Source organism: Musa acuminata, chromosome BXJ2-9 (genome assembly GCF_036884655.1).
Source record: "Musa acuminata AAA Group cultivar baxijiao chromosome BXJ2-9, Cavendish_Baxijiao_AAA, whole genome shotgun sequence".
Lineage (NCBI taxonomy): Eukaryota > Viridiplantae > Streptophyta > Magnoliopsida > Zingiberales > Musaceae > Musa > Musa acuminata.
This window is the reverse complement of record NC_088346.1, coordinates 5,212,363-5,236,116: the sequence shown is the minus strand read 5'-3', so window position 1 is coordinate 5,236,116 and position 23,754 is coordinate 5,212,363. Positions and strand designations below refer to the sequence as shown.

The window sequence follows — 23,754 nt, the reverse complement described above, 5'->3', positions numbered from 1 at the left end:
ACATTCATGGCAAACCTAGTAGATCAACACCACCAAGTATCAGGAGTAACACTTGATGAGTTTCTGGAGAACCTGCTCATCTTCAGATCAGACAAATATCATTGTTCCCATGTTGAACTCACTAGTATCTTGCATCACTAACCGCGATACAAAAACTACTTACAAATCATGGTCATTCAGCATGGAAGAGGAAATATTCGATACAATGTATACAGAGGATAAAGGAGACGGTCCAAGATACTTAGCAACTTGATGTACAAGAGACAGCTAAAGATACACAGCAAGACGAGTACTTGTTTTATGTTGTTTTTGAACTTCTTGATCACTTTGCGACAATAAGCTCATCCAGATTCTCAGCATCAGTGCTTTCGGAGGGCATCATAAGGATGCCATCATCAGTAGTAAAATGGTACCGCTCCCCGATTGCCCTTAGAAACTGGTACACTTCAAACATGGTAGGCCTCTCCTTGGGACCAGATAAAGCACAAACGCAAGCGACTTTCATAAACTGGAGCAGCTCACTGTCATAGTCCTTCCCGATCAATGACTTGTCAATTGCGTCCTGCAGAAGAGAGTTATTTGAAAGGAAGGTTATCCACTCCACCAAACTGCCTCGGAAGCTTTCCGAAGCATTAGACACTTGTGTGGGTTTTTCCCCAGTAACCAATTCAAGGAGGACTACTCCGAAGCTGTAAACATCACCCTTTGGTGTTGCGACGAGTGTGCGAGCATACTCGGGGGCTACATAACCCAGGTCGCCAAACTCACCGTTCACGAAAGTGCTGAGATGCATGTCGATGGGATTCATCAGCCTTGCAAGTCCAAAATCAGATATTTTAGGCTCGTAATCCTCATCCAGCAGGATGCATTTGGAACTGATATTACGGTGAAGAATGCGGGGATTGCAGCTGTGGTGAAGCCATGCCAATCCCTTTGCTGCTCCAATGCTGATCTTTAGCCTTGTTGGCCATTCCATACTTCCGCCTTGCGCACCTGAGCCATGTAGCTGATCGTAGAGAGTCCCCTTGGCCATGTACTTGTACACCAAGAGCCTCTCCTTCTTCGCACTGCAATAACCCAATAAGGGAACCAAGTTTTGATGCCTGACATTTCCCAGCGTCGCCATCTCAGATACAAACTGGTTTTCAGATTGCTGTGAGTCCTGTAACCTCTTGATAGCAAGAAAAGTGCCATCTGGAAGTGTTGCCTTGTACATCGTCCCTGTCCTGCCGGTACCAATTATGTTTTCGTTGTCAAAATCATTGGTCGCCTTCATGAGATCAATCAATTGCATTTTCGACACAGATTTCTCGAACATAGAAACCTACCCATAAGAAAATCAACCTTTAAGGTTCACATAGATTAAGCAGCAATACAGAATGAGGTGAAAAATAAGAAAGAGAAGCCATCATAGCAAACTAGAATGCAAACTTCAGCTCATTAACAAAATGAAGAGAAAAGTCAACTTGCCTTGGCGTGTTTAACTCCTTTTATAGATTTTGCCCACTTGTTTTCTTCGATGACCGTGTCTTTCTTCTCTTTCTTCTTGATGGGCATTTTGCGCATGCAGAAGTATAAAACAACTGCAACAACGATAATGGTTATCACAACACCACCAACAGCTGAGCCTATAATTACCCCGGTATTAGTCTTCTTTGAAGTCCCTGTGCAATCAACATTCAAAATATCCCCACAAAGATTAAGGTTGTTCGAAAAGCTCGACTGCAGGAATTTGTTATTGAATGAAGGAATTGGGCCAGACAGCTGGTTGTCAGAAACATCAAAATCTATCAGTCGTGCAAGGCGAATCAGTTGCCCAGGGATTTGTCCGGTCAATTTATTGTGCTGAAGCTTAAGGGAATTAAGATAAGTGCAGTCGGAGAGATTCACCGGAATTTCACCCGAGAAACCATTGAATGAAAGATCAAGTGCTGTGACATATGGGATCTTTCTTGAAATATCAGCAGGAATTGGTCCAGAAAGGCTGTTGCTCGAGAGATCCAGACCGGTCAAGCTTGTGCAATTCTCAAGTCCCGAAGGGAATTCGCCTTGAAGCCCCATGTTGGAAAGCCGCAGGTTAAGGACCCTGTTTTCATCAGGATGCCAACACTCCACACCGGCAAACCTGCATATGGCCCCTTCTGATTTGTTGTCGAAATTCCATGAGTAGGTTAGGCTGTTTTCAGGGTCTTTTAGCGATTTATGTATGAGTTCTAAACATTGGATGTCACTCACAGTACCATAACTTATGTTATTGAGCAAAAACCAAATAAGCATCAGCAGAAGAGTAACGGAAAGTCTACACTTCATGGCCACAGACATGCAAATTTCTACTTGCTTCCCCTTCTCCAGCTAAACACAGGGAACAGGATCGAATACAACATCACCCGCCATTATATATTCCAAGATTCAGCTCTACCTAAATGAAAAATACAACCGAATTAGATAAATAGAAAAGATATCCACGAGCACATGCAGTCCGAGTATTCCAGTGTCATTACTAATGTAGATTTCATAACATATCAGCTTAATTCTCAAGCTGTTAAAATGATCATCAACCAATAACATCATAATTGACACAGAACTAGAGCAACGATCGATTAATCATACACCAGCTTGCAGAAGACGAGTCTAAAACAAGACAGTGACTCATTTGACTCCACTTTCGTAATGCCAGACAGAACATTTCGATCACCAGCTCGGCCAGCGTGCATGCAATTCTACATTGCTGCTTCAATTTCATTCACAATCCAGAAAACCACGAACGACAGCAAATAAGCACTTTTAACACAACTATGATAGGTATTAAAGGCACCAATAGTAATCCCACAGTATTATGATCTAAATTCTAATGATTAAACTCTACTCTACTCCCACCTATCACACTCGTGGAACCATGTTCTTACTTTGAACATTGTACAAAACCTAGGAATGTAATCGGAACAAGTATCCTATTCTCTAATGTGGAGAAGCATTTAGATCGCACCTGGAAGGAAAGAAAGCCCACATCGACCCAAACAATATAATTTCTTCAAATTATACAGGGTCAAACATTCAATAATTACAGGGTTTTTCTTTTAGAAAACTGAAGTTGCAAAGCTAAGATTTGATAAGAAATTATGATGAATGACTTGAACTCATGACTTCCCAGCAGTAACCACGAGTGATCCAAACATATATCTAAACTTCAATATATTAGGCAAGAATTCCTCCCAGGATTCCCACCAAAAGAATAGTCAACAACTAAACATTATATACAAATAATTACAAGATCTCCATAAAGAGCCACAGATCATTACAACAAAACCATCACAGGAACCAACAACAGAACAAAAAACTGAAGGATTGTTGTAAAATCTGCTGAATCACCATCTTTAATATTAAAAAGGCCACCAACAGATCACCGATAACACCACTGATAAAAATCTATCAAGATAGCCAGCCCTTCCAATATGAGGAGTCACTATTCTAAGATAAACTAAAAAGGCAATAAAATATTAAAGATCTATAACTATTTCTTTCTATTTTTCTTCATGAAACTCGAAGCCAAACAGACGCCATAAACTCCCACCCCATCGAGATCCATGGAGACCAAATAAGAGAAACCAAATCTTTCCAAATTACAAGCTTAGAAAAAGCAATCAATAGACTAAAAATCTCACACAAAGAGAACAAATATACATAAAATCCAAGATCAACTCACCAACAAAAGAGTAGGAAAAAAAAAATTCCCCACCTATCCATCAAATTCACCAAGAAATGAAAAAGATAAACAGGAAAGAAAAGATTATCTCGAGAACAAATTTAGAAGACCACAAACAAGCGCATTTTGACCACTCACCAGGAACACCCAGGGCAAGAAGCAGAGTCAAGAGCGTCTCTCCGCCAACTCAAGGCCCCCGACTTGGGGACGCGGAGCTCAGCAGAGACTTTTCTCGTTCCCAGCGTTGTTGTCGCCACTCCGCGCCCTAAATAATAACACCGAAGACTGGGGGTAGAGAGAGGACTCGCTGTGCCAGGATTCCAAGGCAAAACACCACACCCGACGGGGCTAGAAAAAAGCAGCACTCTCAGTCATCACGACGACAAATCCCACCATTACCCAAAGGCAAACATTTTCTCTCCCTCCGCCTTTGTCATCGGCGTCATCTCTTTCTAATTGCGCAGCAGAAAATGACAAATTATTCGCCTTTCCCGTTCTCGACGTTGCGAAATCTATTGTTAAATGCTGCCGGGAATGCACACATAAAAACTGTATACGTACTTACATCTAACCGTCGATTCTACCTGACGTTAATCTATCGTGAATCTCGACCGTCTACATAATGACCGCATATAAAACAGTGTGATGAGGCACAAGATCTTGCGTTCGACTGTGGTCAAAGTCCTCCTGGGGATCTTTCGTCGCTCGTGACAGCAGACATCTCGCTTACCCAACCAAAGCCAGACACGAGACGTGTGCGGGGACCCAAAGACTTTGACTGGGGCTTTACTGTTCCAGAAACACTCCCGCGTCAGGTACCCGCTACGTTATTGGATACGCAACATTGGGCCCCGCAGTTGATTTCGAACTATTGTCTAATAATAAGGCAGGTGTGCTCTGAGGTAGGATTAAAGGAGGTAGGAAAAGCATTGCATTCTCTTTTCTTTCATGGGGAATGGGTGGCCGGCGAGGCGAGACAGAGGTTTCTTACTCTTACCGGAGGGGTTGGATGCGTCCTCCAGCCATCACTGTCTGTGTAGTGCTGTGGAGGTTCGCACTAATTGGTCAGAGAGAATGGGCCCCATTCCCTGCTCCCACATGAATGTAACTTGTTAATGGCACACTTCCCCATGTTTTCAGATTGAGCGTGTTGTTGATGACCAGATGAAGTTAAGATTGGGAGTTAGAGCTCTACAGAGAGAGAGAGAGAGAGAGAGAGAGAGAGAGAGAGAGGTAAGACTGCATTGCTTTGAACTTTCGAGTCAAAGAAGTGTGGGGACTCATCAGAGCTTGTTTTGTCTGCTTCCCTTGTGTTTCCATGATAGAAAATTAGGAATCTTTCGGTACCTAATTGTTCTCTATTATTTTTACATTATGTCCAAAAATATTGAAGTTTGTAATGTCTTGGAAGTCAGACTTAGGCAATTGAGTCTTTATTTCATACCTATTTTATATTTAGATAAGTCTTCAACTTTTGCCTATATCTTTCATTGACCTCTTTTCAGCTCATGAATTAATGCTTGTGGATTCAGAGACCAAACATAAACATTCAGTTTGGTATTATATAATTATTCTTAAAATTATATAATTATTCGAATATTATTGATTTTATTTAAAGTCACAACAATAATTATATATTTATATATATATATATATGCTGCTGAATTTAATTACAGAAGGATAGTTATAGCAGTTGATGATGTCCTCTTTGGATTTCTATTAATTTTAGTGTGAACAAGTCCTGCATTCTCTTTTAGACTTACTCAACTTTAACTCGAACACGCATTGGTCAAAGTCAAGTCAACTGCGTTGACTGTGCAGTCACCAATTTTTGGTCTTCCGAACTATGATATGGAGTTTTTTGTAAGAGAATTTTAAAGCAATATAGTTTCTTACTTGAAAAGAAAAACTACTTCATAGGCATCTGCTCATAAATCTCATAAATTGTGGAAATTATGTGTATGTGAATTCATATGTAGGAATAATCACAAGGCATGTATGAACATTAGGTATATTTATTTATTAGTTGTCCATACAAATCTTAAGTTGACTTAGAAAAATAATCTTTTTGCTATAGAAAACTAACTTTATAGCTATTTTTTCCACACTAAGGAAAAAAGAAAAAAAAATCGATCCGATAATTCATTGTCGATCGTAAACTAATGATCATCGGGTCGTCGAGAATCAGAACCAAAGGTTCTCGAATTATGAATTTTTTTATAAATTAGCAACTGAAACCACAAGTTATAGAATAAGTGAGGTTTGATATATTATAGAATTTTATGATATATTATCAAAATTGTTTTTTACTATCTAAGTTAATTGATATATTCTAAAATATTTCGGATAATATTTTAAATCCTCAATCTTACACCACTTTCTTAATTAATGGACAAAGCATCACGTGAGAATATCACGTGCTACTTCATCAAAGGTATCAAAAGCCACTGCAAGCCCATCGACGCCAAGGGAGCGGTCATCCGACGGCTTAAGCTCTCAACTATCCAAACCGTCGATCTACAGTTGAACGGTTGGGAAACCACCGTAAGCCCGCGCATCGATAAAGCGAAGAGCTCATGTCGCTCACCTTTCGCTCGTTCTTACTGTGTCGATGGGTGGGTTCCGCTCCGACTCCCATTCGCCGCTTCGTCTTCCCCCGCTCCCCTGATCCACGACGGTCGCGTAATCCTGTGAGTTCTCCCTCTCGGTCTCTCGCTCCCCTCGCCAATTTGTCTATCCTCTGGTCGATTCGTGGTGGGATCTCCCTTTTCGGTGCGGGATTAGGTGAATTTGAGTTGTCAGCTAGGGTTTTTCGCTGAATCGACTGATGAATATTAGGGTTGTCGGTTTGATTTCTTGAATTCGGTTTGAACCTGGTCGTTCGTTTCTTGGTTGGTCGATAGGGTTTGCTAACGAGTTGAAAGCGAAACCCTGTTGATGGGGGCTTTTAGTAGTGTGTTTTTTTTCCTCATTCCTTGGTTTAATTTGTCTCTCATTGTCTATTCTACGTAGATGATTTACAGGTCTCGAGGTTGGGGATGCAGATTGAAGGCTATCTTATCGTTGGACCACATAGTTAGGTCATCTGAGTGTTTGAATGGGTATTACACGTAAAATGGAAACATTTTGGGGAAATTGGTGAGTAGCTTCTTTTGCAGTTGGAAAATGTTGATCTTGCGAAGTTAATTATAGTAGCTATAGGACAAAAAAAAGTTTTGAAGTGTAGGCTATTGCAATTTTCTATTGCTCTGGTTTCAGTGTCCCGGTGTGAGAAGTTTATACTAGTTTTATGCATGAAGTTTGGTGTTTTAGGTGACGTTGTTAGACGTGGTATGTTCAGTAATTCCATTGGATGTCATAAATTTAAAAGATATTGGCATCTAGATTTTGTCTTGTTGGGAGGAAATGGCTTATGTTAAATTACCATGAATAGCTGCTCTGCTGGGCTGGTGCATGTTTAGTGAGTGATATTATTAAGGCCAGGGGAAATTATAGCTTAAAAACTTAGGTCATATCTACTCCAGATGTCAATCTTTATAATTTTCATCCTTCACATTGTTTGATAATTCAGTTGTGATTTGCTGATTTCTCTGTGACTTTTGATCTCATGTAGCCATATATAGGTTAGAGCATATAGAAGAAAGAGCAACCACACTGAGATATCATCAGCATACCCTACCCGGCAGGTTCCCATAGATCTAGTTGAGTGCGCTAATGATCTAATTTGACCCTAATTTAAGAATTAGAAATCAGTTTTTACAAAGTTAACAATTTAGGGAAAATGATTTATTAAATGTTGCTTTAGAAAACTGGCTTTACTAATTAAAGTGCTTGTGATGCAGTTCTCATTCAGGTTATTTTATTATTTATTTCTTTATATATAAGCGTTTATTTTCTGTATTTGGCAGGGATTAATGCTATGGAGGATATACACTCCGTTGCTACACTCATCGATTCTACAACTTCAAAGATACAACAGTTGCAACATGCATTTGCTGAACTTGAGAGTCTTAATGCCATATCTTTGAATTTGAAATGGAAAGAACTCGAGGAACATTTTCGTGGGCTTGAGACGTCTTTAAAGAAAAGGTTTGATGAATTGGAAGTTGAGGAGACCAAATATGTTACAAAGGTCAAGGAAGCCCAAGAGATGTTGGAGAGTCGGGAGGCTGCTGTTGTGGCTAAGGAGCTTGCATCACTTGAACAATTGCAGGAAAAAAGAGATGCTGCTCTATCTGCTTTGTTTGATACATATAAAACCTCTCCAGATCCCATTGCTGAGGGTGTGGGGCCCAGAAATGGCATGACTGATGTTTTTTCAGAAGAAAACTCTGATGTTACATATGCAAAATCATCATTAGAAGATGTGTATCATGCAGAAAATGTTAATCCACACAACGAACACCCCACAGAGCTGGTGAAGCTGTGTGAGGAAATGGATGCAGAAGGGTTACATAAGTTCATTTCAGATAATCGGAAAAACTTGAGCTCTATACGCGAAGAAATGCCAGCAGCTTTAAGAAGGGCAGCCAATCCTTTCAGCTTAGTTTTGGATTCATTGAAGGGCTTCTATGCTGGAGAGATTCTAGGATCAGATGGAAAAAAAGATGGGAACCTTTTGGGCCTGCGAAGGACTTGTCTCATGTTAATGGAATCGCTAGAACAGCTGTTGGCAGATGCTGTACCTGGTTCCCTTTCTGATAAGCAGATACTTACATCAGACATTAAAGAGAAAGCAAAGGTGATAACTAAAGAATGGAAGCCAAAATTAGATCATCTGGGTATTGAAGCCAGCAGTGGGAACTCATTGGAAGCACATGCATATCTTCAGCTGTTGGCTACTTTTGACATTGTTTCAGAATTTGATCAAGATGAAATCTGCAAACTTATTCCAGCTGTTGCACGGCGCCGTCAAACTGTTGACTTGTGTTGCTCACTTGGTTTGTCAAATAGAATGCCAGGTTGGCCCATTATTAGTTTCATCATATTAAAAATCCATTCATATTTCTAGGACCGATCATCGAGGTCAAGCAGATGTCAGATTTCTGTTGGATTTTTATCCATGCTTTCTATATCCTTATACATTTTGACATTTTCTTGAATGAGTAGTCTCCCATAGTTATGGGCATCATGAAGATATTAGTCAGCATCATGTTTTATCAGATGATCTTGTTTAAACCTATTATACAGCAGAAAACATAAATAATCAGTTACTGGATCCTATGGTTTCAATTTGACATTTTCTTTTAACACTGGGCCAGGACCTCCGTCATGAAATTTTGCATTGATGCTACCGAATTGATTTTACCTGTTTTGTTTTTGATATACTTTTAGGTATGGAAACTTTGGGAGGATTAATTTTGCAGCGAAGTTGTTTTCAAGCCTCCTCTTGCTGCATGCTTTTGCCACCATTGTTTGTAGTGGTTAATCAGCTTAAATTTTTTAAATACCTATTGTTATTTTTTTAATCAGCTTAAATTTGTTGTGTCTTATTTGCAGTAAGGATGTAAATTTGTTAGTTGTCCACTTTTGTGGTTAGTTTGTGACTTGCTGTTGCATGTCTGAAAGTTAATTATTGTCAGACATGAGATGATCAGATCAGCTGTTTCTAAAATTGCTTCTGATTATATCTTAGTTATCGGTTCTAGTTAGACCTTTGGTTTAGTTTACTTGTGCCTTTTCCGTCTCATATATGCTGATTGGAACTGTTGACTCCTAGGTTTGATTGAATATCTTCTGAACAGCGGGAGGCAAATTGAGGCTGTTAATCTTGCTTGTGCATTCAAACTTACCGAACAATTTCCACCAGTGCCATTGCTTAAAGCATATCTGAAGGACGCAAGAAAGGTTGCACAGGTCAAAGCTGGAAGCATGTCTCCTGGTGCACAGGTCCTACTTCCTTTGCTAGTTTGTTATGATTTAATATTTCATAGTTATCTAGCCATGCAGGGGTAAGGCTGCATTCTTTGACCCTCCAAGATGCTGCAATGGGGGATCCTCATTCTCTAGCCACCTCTTTTTATTTAGTAATGTAGCTATCTGCTAATTAGCTGTATTTGGATTTTTTGAACTTAATTTAAAAAATATAAATTTCCTACTCACGAAGTGGCCTCTAAGTTCTTATTGCAATTGGGTCAATGCCATGCTGATAGTCTTGTCATAATGGTTCTTCTTGCTTAATAAAGCTACATTTTGCTAATGAATATATGGTCCAGTATATGGTGTCTCTATGACTCTATCTAGTGTACTTGAGATATGGTTTGTCTTATTTGGAATTCTGTTGGCACCAGGTTTTAACTCGAGAAATTTATTGTGGTTATGTAAAAATGAACGGGTCGAGCATTCATGTGGCTAGGTTTCTCAAAGTAAAAAACCAAAATTGAGAATCGTGTACCAGGGATATATTATCAGTAGAATCTCATGTGATACTTGATAACTTGTTAGTCTTGCTTCTTCCCCACTTTTGCTTTTCAGATTGTCTAATGAGTGTTTGTGTCACAAACTATATGACCTTTTGATTATATTGCCATTCCAGAATGAAATGAATGAACGCGAACTAGCTGCCCTTAAAATTGTTATAAAGTGCATCGAGGAGCACAAACTTGAGGAGCAATATCCGGTTGATCCGCTTCAGAAGCGTATCGTTCTGCTTGAGAAAGCCAAGGCTGACAAGAAGAGGGTTGCTGAAGTTGCAAAGCCGCAATCCAAGCGGCCCCGTGCCACTGGCTGCATTTACACTGCTCGTATTACCAGCATGCCTGACAAAAGCTTTTACCGTGCACTCCCTGAGAGATCTCCATATCCATATGACATGCAGTATGCCTATGCTGCCGAAAATCATTACCCGCTGCGGATGGGTTCTGCTCCATACTCCATCTCACCTACTCAGACCAATTACTATGGAAACAGCTACCAGGTCCACTACCAGACTGCCTATTTACACTAATGGAGAAGGCTGAATCGAACATGTTCTCTTTTGACTTAGCTTTTAACCAGTATGTTAATTAACTGAATCTCCATAACCGGAAGATTAGTCCTGTAATTGTATTAAGTGTTTCTCAACCTTGATTGGTGGAAACTTATGTGTTAATCCTTTAGACCGAGACATGTTTCTTCTTATGTCCAGTTTGATCATCTTTTACTCTTGTTCACTGATGCAGCATCAAAAAAATTCCAACATATGTGTTTATTGTGTGCTTCTGGCTTTGTTCTCTCGGAATATGATTTATGTTGACCAAGACCTGAGAGTCAGATGGTCATTGGTACGTTCTAACGTCTTTAATGTTATTGATTGCTTACAAACCTACAGTCAAGGACGCCAATTTGGATACTAGCATCAAGTTCTTGACATTTGTTAATCATCTGGTTGTGGCATTACCCTCTCTGTATCCAAAGAGCTGCAATATTCTAGACTCAAATCTTATCCAAACATAAGAACTCCAAAACAAAATCTAATAATCTACACACTAGCATTCTTGTTTCCTTGTACATCTCTCCTCATTTTTATTGACGTGGAGGATAATTCGGCTACTGAAATATGCCCTGCATTTCGTGACAACAAATTGCACATTCAAACCAGCCAAGAAGCTCAAATAATATTCCCAGAAATCGTAAATCTCTTCTGCTTGGATCGAGCCTCAATTTTTTTTCCCAATATATTCTCTCTGTAGCGTGACAGATGAGGCTATCTAGTTTCCTTCTCCTTGTTGTTTCTAATTATTGTTAGGGAAAAGCAAAAGAACTCCATTTCAATTACTTTCGTTATTGGTTCTTGGTAGAACAGTGATTTGCATGTCTATTCTCTCTGTAGTGATTCAGAAGGGTTCCCCATCTCCATGCACCCATTTACGTACGTTAACCCAGCATGTTAATGTCAAGTTTGATACTATATCTATCCCATGGTTCAGCACGAGGGCGCTGGTGGTGAGGCGGGAGCTGCGACGTTCGGAGTCCCGAGTGTGCGGTACACCAAGCCCTCGCTGCACCGACGACGCACGATCCTGCATGCACTGCACGGACCTCGGTAGGAGAACGTAGCCGATGACATGAACGAAGCGGCAGCGCCGTTGGAGTTGACACTGCTACGTGATCAACAAGAACTGCTAGACTTCACCTGTCTGTCTCTACGAGCCAACTCCTCCTGTTCCTTCTTGTCACCCTCCCCGGTGACGGCGACATGGCGAAGAACAGTAGGAGAAAGGGAGTACAGTAATAGTAATGCAAGGCAGGTGAACTAAGTAGATGTGGTGTGCCCACAAAACGCGAGTGGTGGTAATTGAATGCCTAGTGGAGTGAAACGATGGAATTTTCGTCAGCTTATGAATCTCCACCATGGATTAACTCTGCTGCTTGACCTGATGGAGGACTGTATCCAAACTCCATGAACCAGGCAAAGGCACCTTCCCCTAAAGAGTAGCCAGTGTACTTACAAGCAGCAGAATTTAGTGTGGAATTTACGGGTGTGGATGGAAAAGTATCGTATGATCATGAAAGACCTTAGGAGATACAAAATATAGAAATATTTTGCAAGAATTTCTTCATTATATTGTCATCCTCCATTCCTTTCTTCCTATCGAATAAATATGATATTATTTTTTCTTTGTGTCATCCTAATTAAAAAAAGATAATTGGCAGATGTATTATCGAAGAAAAAATAATTATTTATATGAAATAATTATTGAGAGAACAAAAACAAGGACCGGGTCTGGCTTGCGTCGGCTTCTCGACCGGTCGAAGCTGCGGTCCAATTGCATTATTGAACCGATCGCACAGCGAACCGGCCGAACGGGTTGTCGTTTAGGCGACGCGTGACGCGTGGTGAGAGTATCAGTATCACCGGCCTCATCGGTGCGACGCGGCCAAACCCTAGCGTGGAAGGGGAGGGGCCGAGAGGGTTAGGGACGAGAGATGGTGGTCTTATCTCTTCGGATCGGCCGCTCTTTTACGAGCTACTTCTTCTCATCCGCCGTGAAATCGAGCCTCCTACGCCAGTTCCAGCGTACGAATCGCTTCAAGTAGCTTCTTTTTCCGATTGTTTACGCGCAAAGTCGGTTCTTTTCTTTGCATCTGTTTTAATCTTATCAATAGGCATTTAATTCTCTTTGCTTTTCTTATTTGAGCCCTATCGTTGCTTGGTTTGGTGATTTTTCTCAGCTATGCCGATTCGTTTCGGCTTATTAAGCGCTTCAAATTGCCTTTTTTTCCCCGCATTGTTTCCCAAAAATTGGACCTTTTTCTTTGCGTCTGTTTTTATCTTGTGTGTATAAATGATATGAGTAGTTCGGGGCATTGCGGCAGTTGATTCTTTGTTCCTTTTTACTCATTTGATTCCTACCGGTTGTTTGCTTTTGGTGATTTTCCTCTTCCTCGAAATCCAACCTCCGTGCCGACTTCTGTGTGCAAATCGCTTTGAAATGACTCTTTTGCCCGGCTGTTTCTGTTCAAAATCGATCCTTTCTTCATATTAATTTTGATCCTACCAGTATAAATGATGTGACGAGTTAGCGGAATTTGATTCTCGTAAATTCTCATTTGATCCTTACGGGTTACTGGTTTTTATCATTTCTTTTTTTGGATATTCGTTTATTTTGTTCGTGCTTTTATGTGTCGGAGTTCATTTTTATTCCTTGCTTAGTCAGCCTTTTCAGGTTTTCTCCTGAAGTATTTGGATATTTATCATCTTTTTTCTTGTGTTTGTTTTTCTTGTTGCAGTGAAATGGGTCTATAATGCACAGCCGTCACGTCCACGTTCTGTCAGGGCTTTTGTGACTGCAAGAGCCGAAAGGTTTCCGCTGCGGAAGAAGTAAATGTCAAACTCTCATTCTCCATTGAATTCTTTCGTCTGCGTTATACCAGGCTTCATCTTTTCACTATGGTGTGAATGATCTTGGGACTTGTAAATTGGATAAAAGAGATTAGAATTGTGGTCGTGAATGGTTTTTAAAACATGGAGGAACTATTCCTGGACAGATCTTATGCACTTATTTTATGTACGGTGTTAAAAAGAACAAAGGCGTTTGCTGGCTATTTAATTACATTATAACTGTTAAAAGACGTTCTTGTTGCTGTTGAATTTTGTGGTTATGGCATTTGTTTAAGATAATATAAATAACTGTTTTAGTTGTTTCCATATATTTTTACTGGAGGCCTATATCTTAGATACCCTTTATTTGCAATTTTATGCATGTCAGATCACTAATTGTGACCATGAGAATTCTTCTTTTGCAACTAGATAATTCAACATCATGACAAATATAATTTTGTATACTCATGAGTCATGCTGGAAAGTTTGCTTGTCACTCTATGAGCTCTCCAATGCATGTTTGGCATGCATTTGCTGAAATGGCTCATGAATGATCATCTTTGATCAAGGTAGAGTAGAAAGCTTGATTATTTTGATGGGATATGAAAACAAGTATAATAGTTCAGGTTGGACAAGTTGAAATTGAAGTCTGGAAGAAGACTTCTAACAGCCTTATGCCGTGACCATCTTACACGTGAACTGCTACGATGTTTTGACAAAACTAAGTGCCTGTTTATTTGTTTAAAAGTTGCAGTTCTAATGATTTTTTGAATTTTCTAGAATTATTGTAGATCCTACTTCCCATTTACTAAGGTTATCTTAAAGTTTCTATCAGAAATTTGTGACTTGGTTTTAATATCTCATTTTGTTTATTCTTCTTCAGAAAGAAGCGATTGGATGAAGCATGCCTTGAAAGATTTCAGGAATATAGCCGAACCTTGATACAGTCATGGATCTTACAAGGTTTATTGTATTACCAAAATAAAAATTGCTTTTTTAGTATGCTTGACATGATTAATAGGAAAAATTTGTTTGAGCTGTTTGAAGATTAAGGCAAATTTGTTCTCCCCTTTGTAAATCTTTATTTAATTTCATGGTATTTCAATCGTGCAAATGCTTTCTTACACTTGGTGCCACACATTGTTTGATAACTCTGGTTAGACTTGCCATCTTTATTTGCTTTTGGCAAAAACTTTCAACTGTTCATAAGTTGCTTACTTATAATTGTTGGTCTTTTCCATTTACAAAGTGTAACTAGCCATTTTCTGGTGTGTTTTCTTGTGGTGTCGGATTTGAGATGTGTCATTACACTTCTCTTATGGTGCAAGAAGTTTATGCTTTTACTTATATGGCTTATTTTGTTTCATGGTCTTCACAGGTAAAGTTATTGTGGATGGAAGGGTAGTTAGCAAAGCTGGAACCCCTGTATCGAATAGTTCTGTTGTGGAGATAAAGGCTGAAGTTCCAAAATATGTATGTAGGTGATGCTTCCAAAGGAACTTTCTACTGATCATTTGATTTTTTTTTTTTTTGAATTTTTCAATAGTGCCAAAAAATTTGTTGCCTTCTATGTATGCAGAGCAGGATACAAGTTAGAGGCTGCTATTGAAAAACTCAATGTTGATGTTGTTGGGAAAGTAGCACTTGATTCAGGGTTGTCCACTGGGGGTTTTACTGATTGCCTGCTTCAACATGGTGCATCACATGTTTATGGTGTCGATGTAGGCTATGGACAGGTATTCAAACTTTCACATGGAACTTTTGTGCAACAGGTCATTTCGAGAAATCGAAAGAGCAGCTTTATATGAGAGCTTATGGTTCCGTTAGCATCATTCTCTTGGTTTTCACTAATACATGTATATATACATATGTAATAGTTTACGATGGTTGACACCTTAGTGTTTACTTGACCTTTCTTATCATACAAAGCACTAAAATTAGTCTCTTTTGTTGAGAATCCACATTACAAATGCACTCATTTGGATATCAATTAACTCAATAACTATCAATAATAAGCTGTACCTTCTGTTACAGCATGCCTTTCTTTTGATTATTAAAGTAGAATGGTGAAATTGTACACTCCTTAGCTAGCATCGTGATAGGAAAGGATCTCATTATGTTCAGAATGATAGCTTTATGAGGTAATACCGTAAGGTAATTTGACCACGGGTGGTATCTGATGCAAATTATGAGAATTTACTGTATGTAAATTTCTGCGAGGTTTGTCATACCATGACAGACCGCCCAGTATGGGCAGTACATAGCAATCTGACAGGGGATTGGTATGGGTGGTACATACCGATTTGTCGGTATACCTTATCATACAATGTGTTGGTATATTGATATGGTTCAGTACATACTGATGGTTGGTCGGTATATCGGTATGGGCCAGTAAGGCGAACCATATTTTTTCCTTTATTATTCTTTCATATAATTATGCATCAGCAATAAAAATCATTACTTAAGCTTCCAGAAGTTCTCCTTGCATTATTTGTGGAGGTGGATAATTTGAAGAATATTCCATTTTCAAACTTTAGCTGTAATTGTTCTATATCTATTCTTCTTTCTTGTTGCATGTATATTTAATGACTATAAAATTTGCAGGTTGCTGATAAAATTCGTAGAGATAAACGTGTTTCTGTAATTGAAAGGACAAATCTGAGATATCTTCCTGGACTACCACAAGAAGTTGACATTGTGACTCTAGACTTATCCTTTATCTCTGTACTTTTGGTATGTATCACAACCAGATGTTCTGTGATTTCTCCATATATATGGTTAAATATGTCCTTTTGTTCTTTCCCCTTTTTGCATTGTTTGGATCCATCCGCCTGACTTTATTTGTGTTTAGTCATGGAGGAGTTAAGAAATGAGTTCCTTTTTTCTCTCATTTTTCATATTTTTACGCTTTCATCTTTTTGTGTACTTCAGAAAGAAAAATCATTCTTTAGGGTTATCATATTTTTGTGTTGTAAATAAAATTTTGACATGGGCATATGTTTCTTTAAAGGTTTTCTGATTGCGGGATCCATCATGAAATGCATTTTCTGAATTATCCATAACCTTTTCTTTTGGATAATTATAGGTCATGCCAGCTGTCATCAATGTTATGAAGGCAGAGTCTACGTTGGTGACATTAGTGAAGCCTCAGTTTGAGGCCCGTAGGTCTCAGGTTTGCAAATTTATTGTCCATATTGTCACTCAATACTTTAGGAATTTCTTTTTTAGCTAATATGTTTATTCTTTACACGCTGCCAAAGATGAGAGATATAACAAAGCTACATAGAAGGCAAACTACATGCAGCACTGATTCCACAACAACCTTAGGATAAACTAATATACCATCCACAAAAAAGAAAATTTCCATCTCAGTTGCCTTAACTTTCTCCACAAAAGGTTTGTAATCCCTAGTTACCATACCAAGTTAAATTGGAAATATTTTGGAAAACCTGCTTTTGTTGCAAATTTGTTCAGCTTGTTGACAACAGTACTTGCAAATTTGTTTGTAAATATAAGGACACAAAATCACTCAATTGGATTACTAGCAAGTACATTTTAAGGTGCTTATTCTTTGGAGCACACAGTCAAAATATTTAGTGTTTAGAAAGTCTAGTCCAGTTTTCTAAATAATAAAATTTATGATTCTTCCTTTGTGATGAAAGCTTTACATTTTTTTAATGTATATTAACCAGGTTGGAGGAGGTGGAATTGTTAGAGATCCTCAGGTGCATCAGGAAGTATGTGCTTATTCTTATTGATAAAACTAAAACCATTTGTGAGACCTAATTGTTATTTACTTTGTGTGTGCCTTTTTGCTACTAACTCCATCTACACATGATTAATGTCATACTTTTGCATTCAAATGTCCCTTTACCTCATTTCTTTCAAATTCATGGCATGTGGACCTACCTATGCACAAGGGAAGCTACAAAAGACACTAATTCTCCACCTTGTTGGTTTTCGGTCGTTGCATGCTGAGGTCATGAATAATGCCTGATCGGATGGCTGCTTTGGTTCACTGCTTAATTTTCAGAATAAGAAAGTTCTAAAATTTTTAATGTACAGAAATGCTTAAGTGAAGATGACTGATCTTGGCATCAAGGTAAGGTTGCTCCTCCCTTGTAATCTGGATGATCAGAAATGATCTTTATGTTTGCAGGATGATCTCTGGATCCCGAATTCATGAGAACCTTGTGCACTGGGCTGTCCTTGTAGAAATACGTAACCATTTGTCTATGCTAGATGCTTGCATGTAGCAATGTGTTCTGCATACAGATTCTGCATCTGCTGGAATGCAAATTACAGAACATAACAATGGTGATGACCGACCAGAGTATAGATCATCTCCCAGTTCCATTAATAATCATTTCTAGTGTTCAGCAGGACACTCACTCTCCTAATTCTATGGAGCCTGTATCTTTCTCTTTATTTTGTAGTTTGAAAGTATACTATGCTATTTGAAAGGACTTGAGACATGAAGCATAAGGAAGACAGCAAAGGAGAAAGCTGCTGGGTTAAGGGGAAGGCACTAATCTTGCTATTGAAAATTCAGGAACACCTTAAACCATTGTTATGTTTTGCCAGAAATTGCCTGGCTGTTGAATCAAGTTTGTTCATGCCAGTTACCATTCTAGTTCCCTTTGCAATTTCTTCACATCCATGTTAAGAGTACCACATGAATGCAGAAATAAAGTGTCCAGATTTAAAATTGCCATAACCTTGGCTAACTTTATCTTTATTTGACAAGTATAAAGAGTCCCATGCTTGTGTCTCTAATCTTCTATTTTTTTGACTGCAGGTTCTTGAAAAAATAATCAAAGGTGTCGAAGGTTATGGATTCTGTAGCAAAGGGTGGATAGAGTCACCAATAAAGGGTGCTGAGGGCAACACAGAGTTCCTAGTTCACTTTCAGCGAATTCCAGCAGATTCCATGTGATATTCTTTGTTGTTAAGTTCATTTTTTTCTTCTCTTGAGCTCTTTGAATTATGTTGTAGAACACTACTAGGAGGGAGGGAACAAGAACATCGCTAATGAGGGGGATTCTTACTGTTGTATAACTTTGCAAGTAAATGATTGCAGACTTGATCTATTTTTTCAGGTTCATCTCATGAACTGAATTGGGGCCATGTTGTTAGCAGTCTGATCATCCAACGAAAATATTCTTCTACGTTATCTTTGTAGTAGATGAGGCTACCAACTTAACATAGGCATAGTGGGTTTAGATAATGACCTTGTTAATTGAATTGCAGAAGTTGCTGAGAGACAATTCTGGTGCATCTGTCTTTTTTAGACACTGAAGTTTAATCAAATGCCATGGTATATATTAGTATCTTTTCTGACCAAAAGTAAAAGAAAATGGAAATTCCAATTTGGAAACATAAGAGGAGTTGACTTCCTTTTAACTCATGTTCAACCCTGGCCTTTGTTGTCCATGAACAAGATGTTCACTTCCACAAGGAGAAATGGAAAGAATGGCTCTTGCCGAAAAGGTTGATGAATTTTAATTTTCTTTTGCAGTCTCCAACTTCTCTAGGTGTATCCATGAATATGAAAGTTTCCTAAGAATTTTATTCATATGTTTTTTTATTTTATTTATTTTTGTTTGGCTATTTCCAAATGTATCTGTGATTACCTAATTATTTGACTTGCTATGATTTGTTTTCAATATTGGCTGCACCTTTAACTTTGAAACTTAATCTGGTTCAATGAATTATGGGCCAAAAGGAGAATCATATCCCATTTGGGATGACAAAATAGTTGATGTTTTTGACTTAAGTCAAATCTCATATTTTTTAGCTGTTTAATCTTGAAGAGTTGCAATGTCAAACATGATTTGTTTGGGGACTTGTCTCACATGAGTTGCAATGTAAGACAAGATAGTCAGACCAGATTTGTTTCTTAGAATACCACCTTGGAAAGGATGACACTTGTCGAACAAAGAACAAAACACCATATTCTAGCCAAGTATTTGACTTGGCAAGGATATCCTGTTTTTGTCTTAATTCAAATCTCATGTTTTTTAGCTGTTTAATCTTGAAGAGTTGCAATGTAAAACATGATTTGTTTAGGGACTTGTCTCACATGGTATGACAATGAACAAATAGAAGTGCAAGACCCAATCAAGTGTGGCATGTAATGAACCTTTAGTGGGTATTCTAATAAGTTATATTCATGTCTTGTTTTATCCCTGAATGTTATACTTATGTAATAAAGATAGGAAATCCAGTTGGAATAAGACTCATCTATTTTGTTTCATATTGTGTTAAACATTTTTTTTTCTTGCAGTATTAGCTTGCCCAAGTAATTGTGGGAATGCCATATATTATCACAGTAAGGTTAATCTACTATGGCTAAGATATAGGAACTGGCAAATTTGAGAATATATACATTGCATAAAGCTTCAAGATTAAATGTTTTGTGAATATGCTAAATCTTTTCACAGTATATGATACCAAAGAATATTTATAGTATTGCAAGACCTCACAATTGCCTTTAACATTAAGTAGTAGATAACTTGGATACATTTTTTAGGGAGAAGGAAACAAAGGGCCAATGCAGAGAGCAAGGAAACCAAGTTGGTATACAGATGAATGCATTATGATCTGATAACACAGGGTGGTGCAAATTGGTATAGTGAAGCTGAGGTTTCTGAGTGCTGAAACAATCCAGGCTGCAGCAGCTCCTGCACCTTTCCAGCTAAACAGACACATTCTCCTGTCCTTGTTTATATTCATTTTTATTGGCCTCGAGATGCCAACTGCCATGGACAACTTAGTATGGAGAAAAGAATTAGCATTGTGATGTGAGGCATTATGAGGTTATATATATATATATATATATATATATATATATATATATATATATATATATATATATATATATATATATATATATATATATATATATATATATATATATATATCAGAACTATTGGTGGATCCCATAACAATGTCTGAGGCATTAAAATTATCGATGAAATATAAAATACATGATAATACAATGAGACAAAAATGATGGATAAAAAGATATTTTAAATTATGATGATAAACTAATTATAAATTATCTTACATAGTTAACCTTTTTAGAATCTAGGTTTCTAGATTTTAAAATTTATATTAAAATAAAATTATATATTAAAATTTTTATAATTATGAAAGTGAAATATTTAATTTAATCTGTCTTAATATCGTCGGTAAAATAACACGTGACTACATGAGCATGAATAATACAAAAACATGAGTGAAAAGATAATTTTAACAATGATAATGGATGACGATACTATGAGTGACTATGAGTGATTATTGTGGTGGTGATCGACAACAACGATATGATAATTGATTTTGTCGATATTGGTGGTGGGAGAGGAAAAGCAAGCAAGTGAGATATTTGTGTTATTAACGATGAGAAGGGAGAGGAAGAGGAGGTAGAGTGGTATGACATTATTCAGGCATATGTTGTCACGTGTTGTATCTATGGTAAAATCAATGAAAATACAGTTAATATGATTAAATATGTTACTTTCATAATTATAAAAATTTCAATATAAATGTTTTAAGTCTAAGGACCGAGACGTTAAAGAGATCTGATTATAGAGGATAATATATAATTAGTCTATCATCATCGTTGAATTTTTTTTTTATATATCGTTTTCATATCATTTATGCACTTGTTGTATCATCTATCGATAATGCCGCCAGTATTAGGATAACTAAGATTAAATAGTTTACTTTCGTAATTATAAATTTTTTTAATATATATATTTTTTTAGTGGATGGAAATAATAAAAAAAAGTCTAACCTAATTATCCCATATCCAAAGCAAGAATTTTCCGTGCTTCAACTTGGTTCACTGACAACCCAGATTGATGAAGTGGAGGCCTTCTTTTGACTTGTCATGAGATCCAAAAAGAGCCAGGGAGGGGGGATAAGGGGATCTTGAAAGATGGCCAGGGGAGAGGAACCTCAAACATCAACCTGGTTTTCCTTCTCCCAAAGAGAGAGAGAGAGAGAGAGAGAGAGAGAGAGAGAGAAAGAGAAAGAGAAAGCTCATGCCATCATCACCAGCCCACACCACTTGCATGGGATAAACAATAGTAGTTGAAGACTTGAACACGGAATGCAGTGTATCCACCCCAAGTCTCAACCTTCTTCTTTCTTGCTCTGATCCTCCCAGGGATAAATGAGAGCAGACCGCAAGGCTTCCTTTTACCAAACCCCGCTCTCAGCATCACAGCCACTGCCTCCTCATCAAACTCATTCTGTCAATAATAATCCTTATCAACCTTCTCTTGTCACTCTTCCGTTCATCTCATAGTACAGGAGCGTCAGAGGAGGACACCTGCACCGATCTCATGTGCAGTTCTTCGTTCTATGGCATGGATTTCAGGTAAAGACTCGATAGAGGAGGACTGATGCCTGTGCAGTGGTTTCCAAGGGTTGTGAGGAACAACTAGAGGTTTGGTCTCTGATCAAGTGGTTTTAAGTGAATTATTTCCTTCTTTATTTCAATCGAAACATACTGTTTCTTCATACAGAAAAGAAAACAAATCCAATGTCTCCATTAGAAAGGCTGAAGAAGAAGAAGAAGAAGATGTAAACCGGAGTTGTTCATGACAAAGCCTCCATCACTTTCTGCAATCTTATCCCACAACTCGAGTGGTCATCTTGGAATCCGCTTCTCTGGCTTTGAGAGCCTTCTTTGATCCCCCACTTCATCAAAACTTGATCTAAAGATGTGCCTTGCAATCATACACCAGCCTGTGACGTGTTGATCTGGATGCATCATGAAGCATTCGAGCTCAGAATCAAGCAGACAGACGGATGAGGATGGCAGGCGGCGGAGGATGGAGAGATCGGCGACTGGTTCAAGCACGGGCGGGAGGGTGCATCCACCACAGGAGCAGGAGACGAGAGGCTCCCCTTCCAACTATTTCAGCATGAAGTCGTTTCTTGTACTCATCTGCCTCACTCTATCTCTGTTGATACTTCCTCTCGTACTGCCTCCATTGCCACCACCACCTTCGGCGCTGCTGCTGCTTCCTATAGGCATGCTTGTTCTACTTTTGATCCTGGCTTTCATGCCCTCTGACACCGGAAACATTGCTTCTTCCTACTTGTAAATAAGATGAGGGAGTCCGCTGCATCTTTTTCTTCTTTAGATCGACAGAATTGATATAATGGCTTCTACTATATCTAATTTTCTCTTGCGGCTTCTAACATGTCGTCAACAGTGCATCAAAAATATAGGTCTTCTTATCTCATCTATGAGCTTAGGCATATATATATATATATATATATAAGTGTTATGGTATTGTCAAAACAAACTCATCATTTCACTTGTGACATGACATGCGACACAAAGCGTAAACTATATTAGTAATTCACAATTCATCGTAAAGATGATGGTACTCAATAGTGTTCTCGGATAATAGTATGGTATTGTTCCATATGTTGCTTGTTGCTTGCTTGCTCGTCGTACTGTCACACATAAAATTGATTCATCATGGAGTTGTTCGTAGTGTTCTCAAATAGCAGGATGGCACTGTTCCATATGTCGCTTGTTGCTCGTTCGCTCATCGTGTACTGTCACCTAAAATTGATCCCTTTTTATTCATTTTGAGATTATTTTTATCATGTTGGGTTTAGGTCAATCTTTGTGTTCCATCGACAGCTTAAACTTTTAGATGCAACCGTAGCGATAAAAAAAAATATAAGAGGAGTGTTAAGAATATAAATCAAAAGATTATGAACAACTTCAGTTTTTAGAAACAAGTATAGTGATAAAAAAACAAAAAAAAATCCAAGATTGAAACAAAAGTGAAGAAAATAATAGAAAATAAGAACAATAGAATATAAGAAGTTTAGCTTGGATTAGGAGAGAGAATTTTCCTCGACAGAATAGAAGATTTTCCTCAACGTAGATCAACAGAGTTTGAGATTTCCTCGTATAGTTGAGAAATCATCTCATCATCATCAGGAATTAACATGTTGCTCTCATTTAATTTGTGTCGTAAGGCTGGCAGATGGATGTGGAAAGAGAGAGAGAGAGAGAGAGAGAGGCTGATGTTAACCTTTTGAGACAACACATGTATACATGCAAAACGAGCACCGCGTTGGAGACATCATCATGTCTACCTTGATTTCCTCGTGGTAAGATTGTGATGTTCACTGTGATCTTATTTTGTGCACACACTTCAGATTTTTATTTAAATTATTCTATTATGATATTATTTTTTAAAATTAACGCATT

At 38.2% G+C, this 23,754-nt stretch overlaps 3 protein-coding genes and 1 long non-coding RNA gene across 9 annotated transcripts; 3 read left to right on the top strand and 1 right to left on the bottom strand.

Moving 5' to 3' along the window:
• Positions 1-147: 147 nt before the first annotated feature.
• LOC135582435 (probably inactive leucine-rich repeat receptor-like protein kinase At5g48380) lies at positions 148-4,163 on the bottom strand. 2 transcript variants are annotated; one of them, XM_065124872.1, is made up of 3 exons: positions 3,842-4,163; positions 1,471-2,419; positions 148-1,324 (listed from the first exon to the last, which is right to left on the bottom strand). In XM_065124872.1, the coding sequence occupies exons 2-3, from the start codon at positions 2,320-2,322 to the stop codon at positions 323-325; spliced, it is 1,854 nt and encodes a 617-aa protein (XP_064980944.1). In that variant the 5' UTR covers positions 2,323-2,419; positions 3,842-4,163; the 3' UTR covers positions 148-322. The 2 variants fall into 2 exon arrangements, with proteins under 2 accessions (XP_064980944.1, XP_064980945.1); XM_065124873.1 differs by having other exon boundaries at positions 1,471-2,415.
• Positions 4,164-6,246: 2,083 nt separating this feature from the next.
• LOC135622748 (FRIGIDA-like protein 3) lies at positions 6,247-10,854 on the top strand. 3 transcript variants are annotated; one of them, XM_065124869.1, is made up of 5 exons: positions 6,247-6,393; positions 6,716-6,841; positions 7,612-8,664; positions 9,423-9,592; positions 10,239-10,854. In XM_065124869.1, exons 3-5 carry the CDS (start codon positions 7,623-7,625, stop codon positions 10,647-10,649), a joined length of 1,623 nt encoding a protein of 540 aa, XP_064980941.1. In that variant the 5' UTR covers positions 6,247-6,393; positions 6,716-6,841; positions 7,612-7,622; the 3' UTR covers positions 10,650-10,854. The 3 variants fall into 3 exon arrangements, with proteins under 3 accessions (XP_064980941.1, XP_064980943.1, XP_064980942.1); XM_065124870.1 differs by having other exon boundaries at positions 6,285-6,393; positions 6,727-6,841; XM_065124871.1 differs by lacking the exon at positions 6,716-6,841.
• Positions 10,855-12,522: 1,668 nt separating this feature from the next.
• On the top strand, positions 12,523-18,603 carry LOC135622747 (uncharacterized). Of its 3 annotated transcripts, XR_010491158.1 has the most exons (10): positions 12,523-12,701; positions 13,415-13,505; positions 14,389-14,468; positions 14,884-14,986; positions 15,085-15,241; positions 16,110-16,238; positions 16,591-16,677; positions 17,198-17,242; positions 17,665-17,838; positions 17,942-18,446. XR_010491158.1 is itself a non-coding variant. In XM_065124866.1 (9 exons), exons 1-9 carry the CDS (start codon positions 12,611-12,613, stop codon positions 18,439-18,441), a joined length of 921 nt encoding a protein of 306 aa, XP_064980938.1. In that variant the 5' UTR covers positions 12,523-12,610; the 3' UTR covers positions 18,442-18,603. The 3 variants fall into 3 exon arrangements, 2 of the variants coding, with proteins under 2 accessions (XP_064980938.1, XP_064980939.1); XM_065124866.1 differs by lacking the exon at positions 17,665-17,838 and having other exon boundaries at positions 18,304-18,603; XM_065124867.1 differs by having other exon boundaries at positions 17,665-18,446.
• A 2,871-nt stretch (positions 18,604-21,474) lies between these two features.
• LOC135623444 (uncharacterized) lies at positions 21,475-22,694 on the top strand. Its single transcript, XR_010491387.1, has 2 exons — positions 21,475-21,960; positions 22,040-22,694. It is a non-coding gene; the product is annotated as an uncharacterized LOC135623444 (long non-coding RNA).
• The last annotated feature ends 1,060 nt before the right edge of the window (positions 22,695-23,754 follow it).

What these genes read in the sequence shown, in the direction of transcription:
- LOC135622747 (XM_065124866.1), top strand. Translation starts at nt 12,611, where the DNA reads ATGGTGGTCTTATCTCTTCGGATCGGCCGCTCTTTTACGAGCTACTTC. An exon ending in TCGATGTAGGCTATGGACAG is followed by an intron (nt 15,242 to 16,109) that starts GTATTCAAACTT and finishes TAAAATTTGCAG; the next exon opens with GTTGCTGATAAAATTCGTAG. An exon ending in TTGAGGCCCGTAGGTCTCAG is followed by an intron (nt 16,678 to 17,197) that starts GTTTGCAAATTT and finishes TATATTAACCAG; the next exon opens with GTTGGAGGAGGTGGAATTGT.
- LOC135622748 (XM_065124871.1), top strand. Translation starts at nt 7,623, where the DNA reads ATGGAGGATATACACTCCGTTGCTACACTCATCGATTCTACAACTTCA. An exon ending in TTTGTCAAATAGAATGCCAG is followed by an intron (nt 8,665 to 9,422) that starts GTTGGCCCATTA and finishes GTTGACTCCTAG; the next exon opens with GTTTGATTGAATATCTTCTG. An exon ending in GCATGTCTCCTGGTGCACAG is followed by an intron (nt 9,593 to 10,238) that starts GTCCTACTTCCT and finishes TTGCCATTCCAG; the next exon opens with AATGAAATGAATGAACGCGA.
- LOC135582435 (XM_065124872.1), bottom strand. Translation starts at nt 2,322, where the DNA reads ATGTCTGTGGCCATGAAGTGTAGACTTTCCGTTACTCTTCTGCTGATG. An exon ending in AAGGAGTTAAACACGCCAAG is followed by an intron (nt 1,325 to 1,470) that starts GCAAGTTGACTT and finishes TCTTATGGGTAG; the next exon opens with GTTTCTATGTTCGAGAAATC.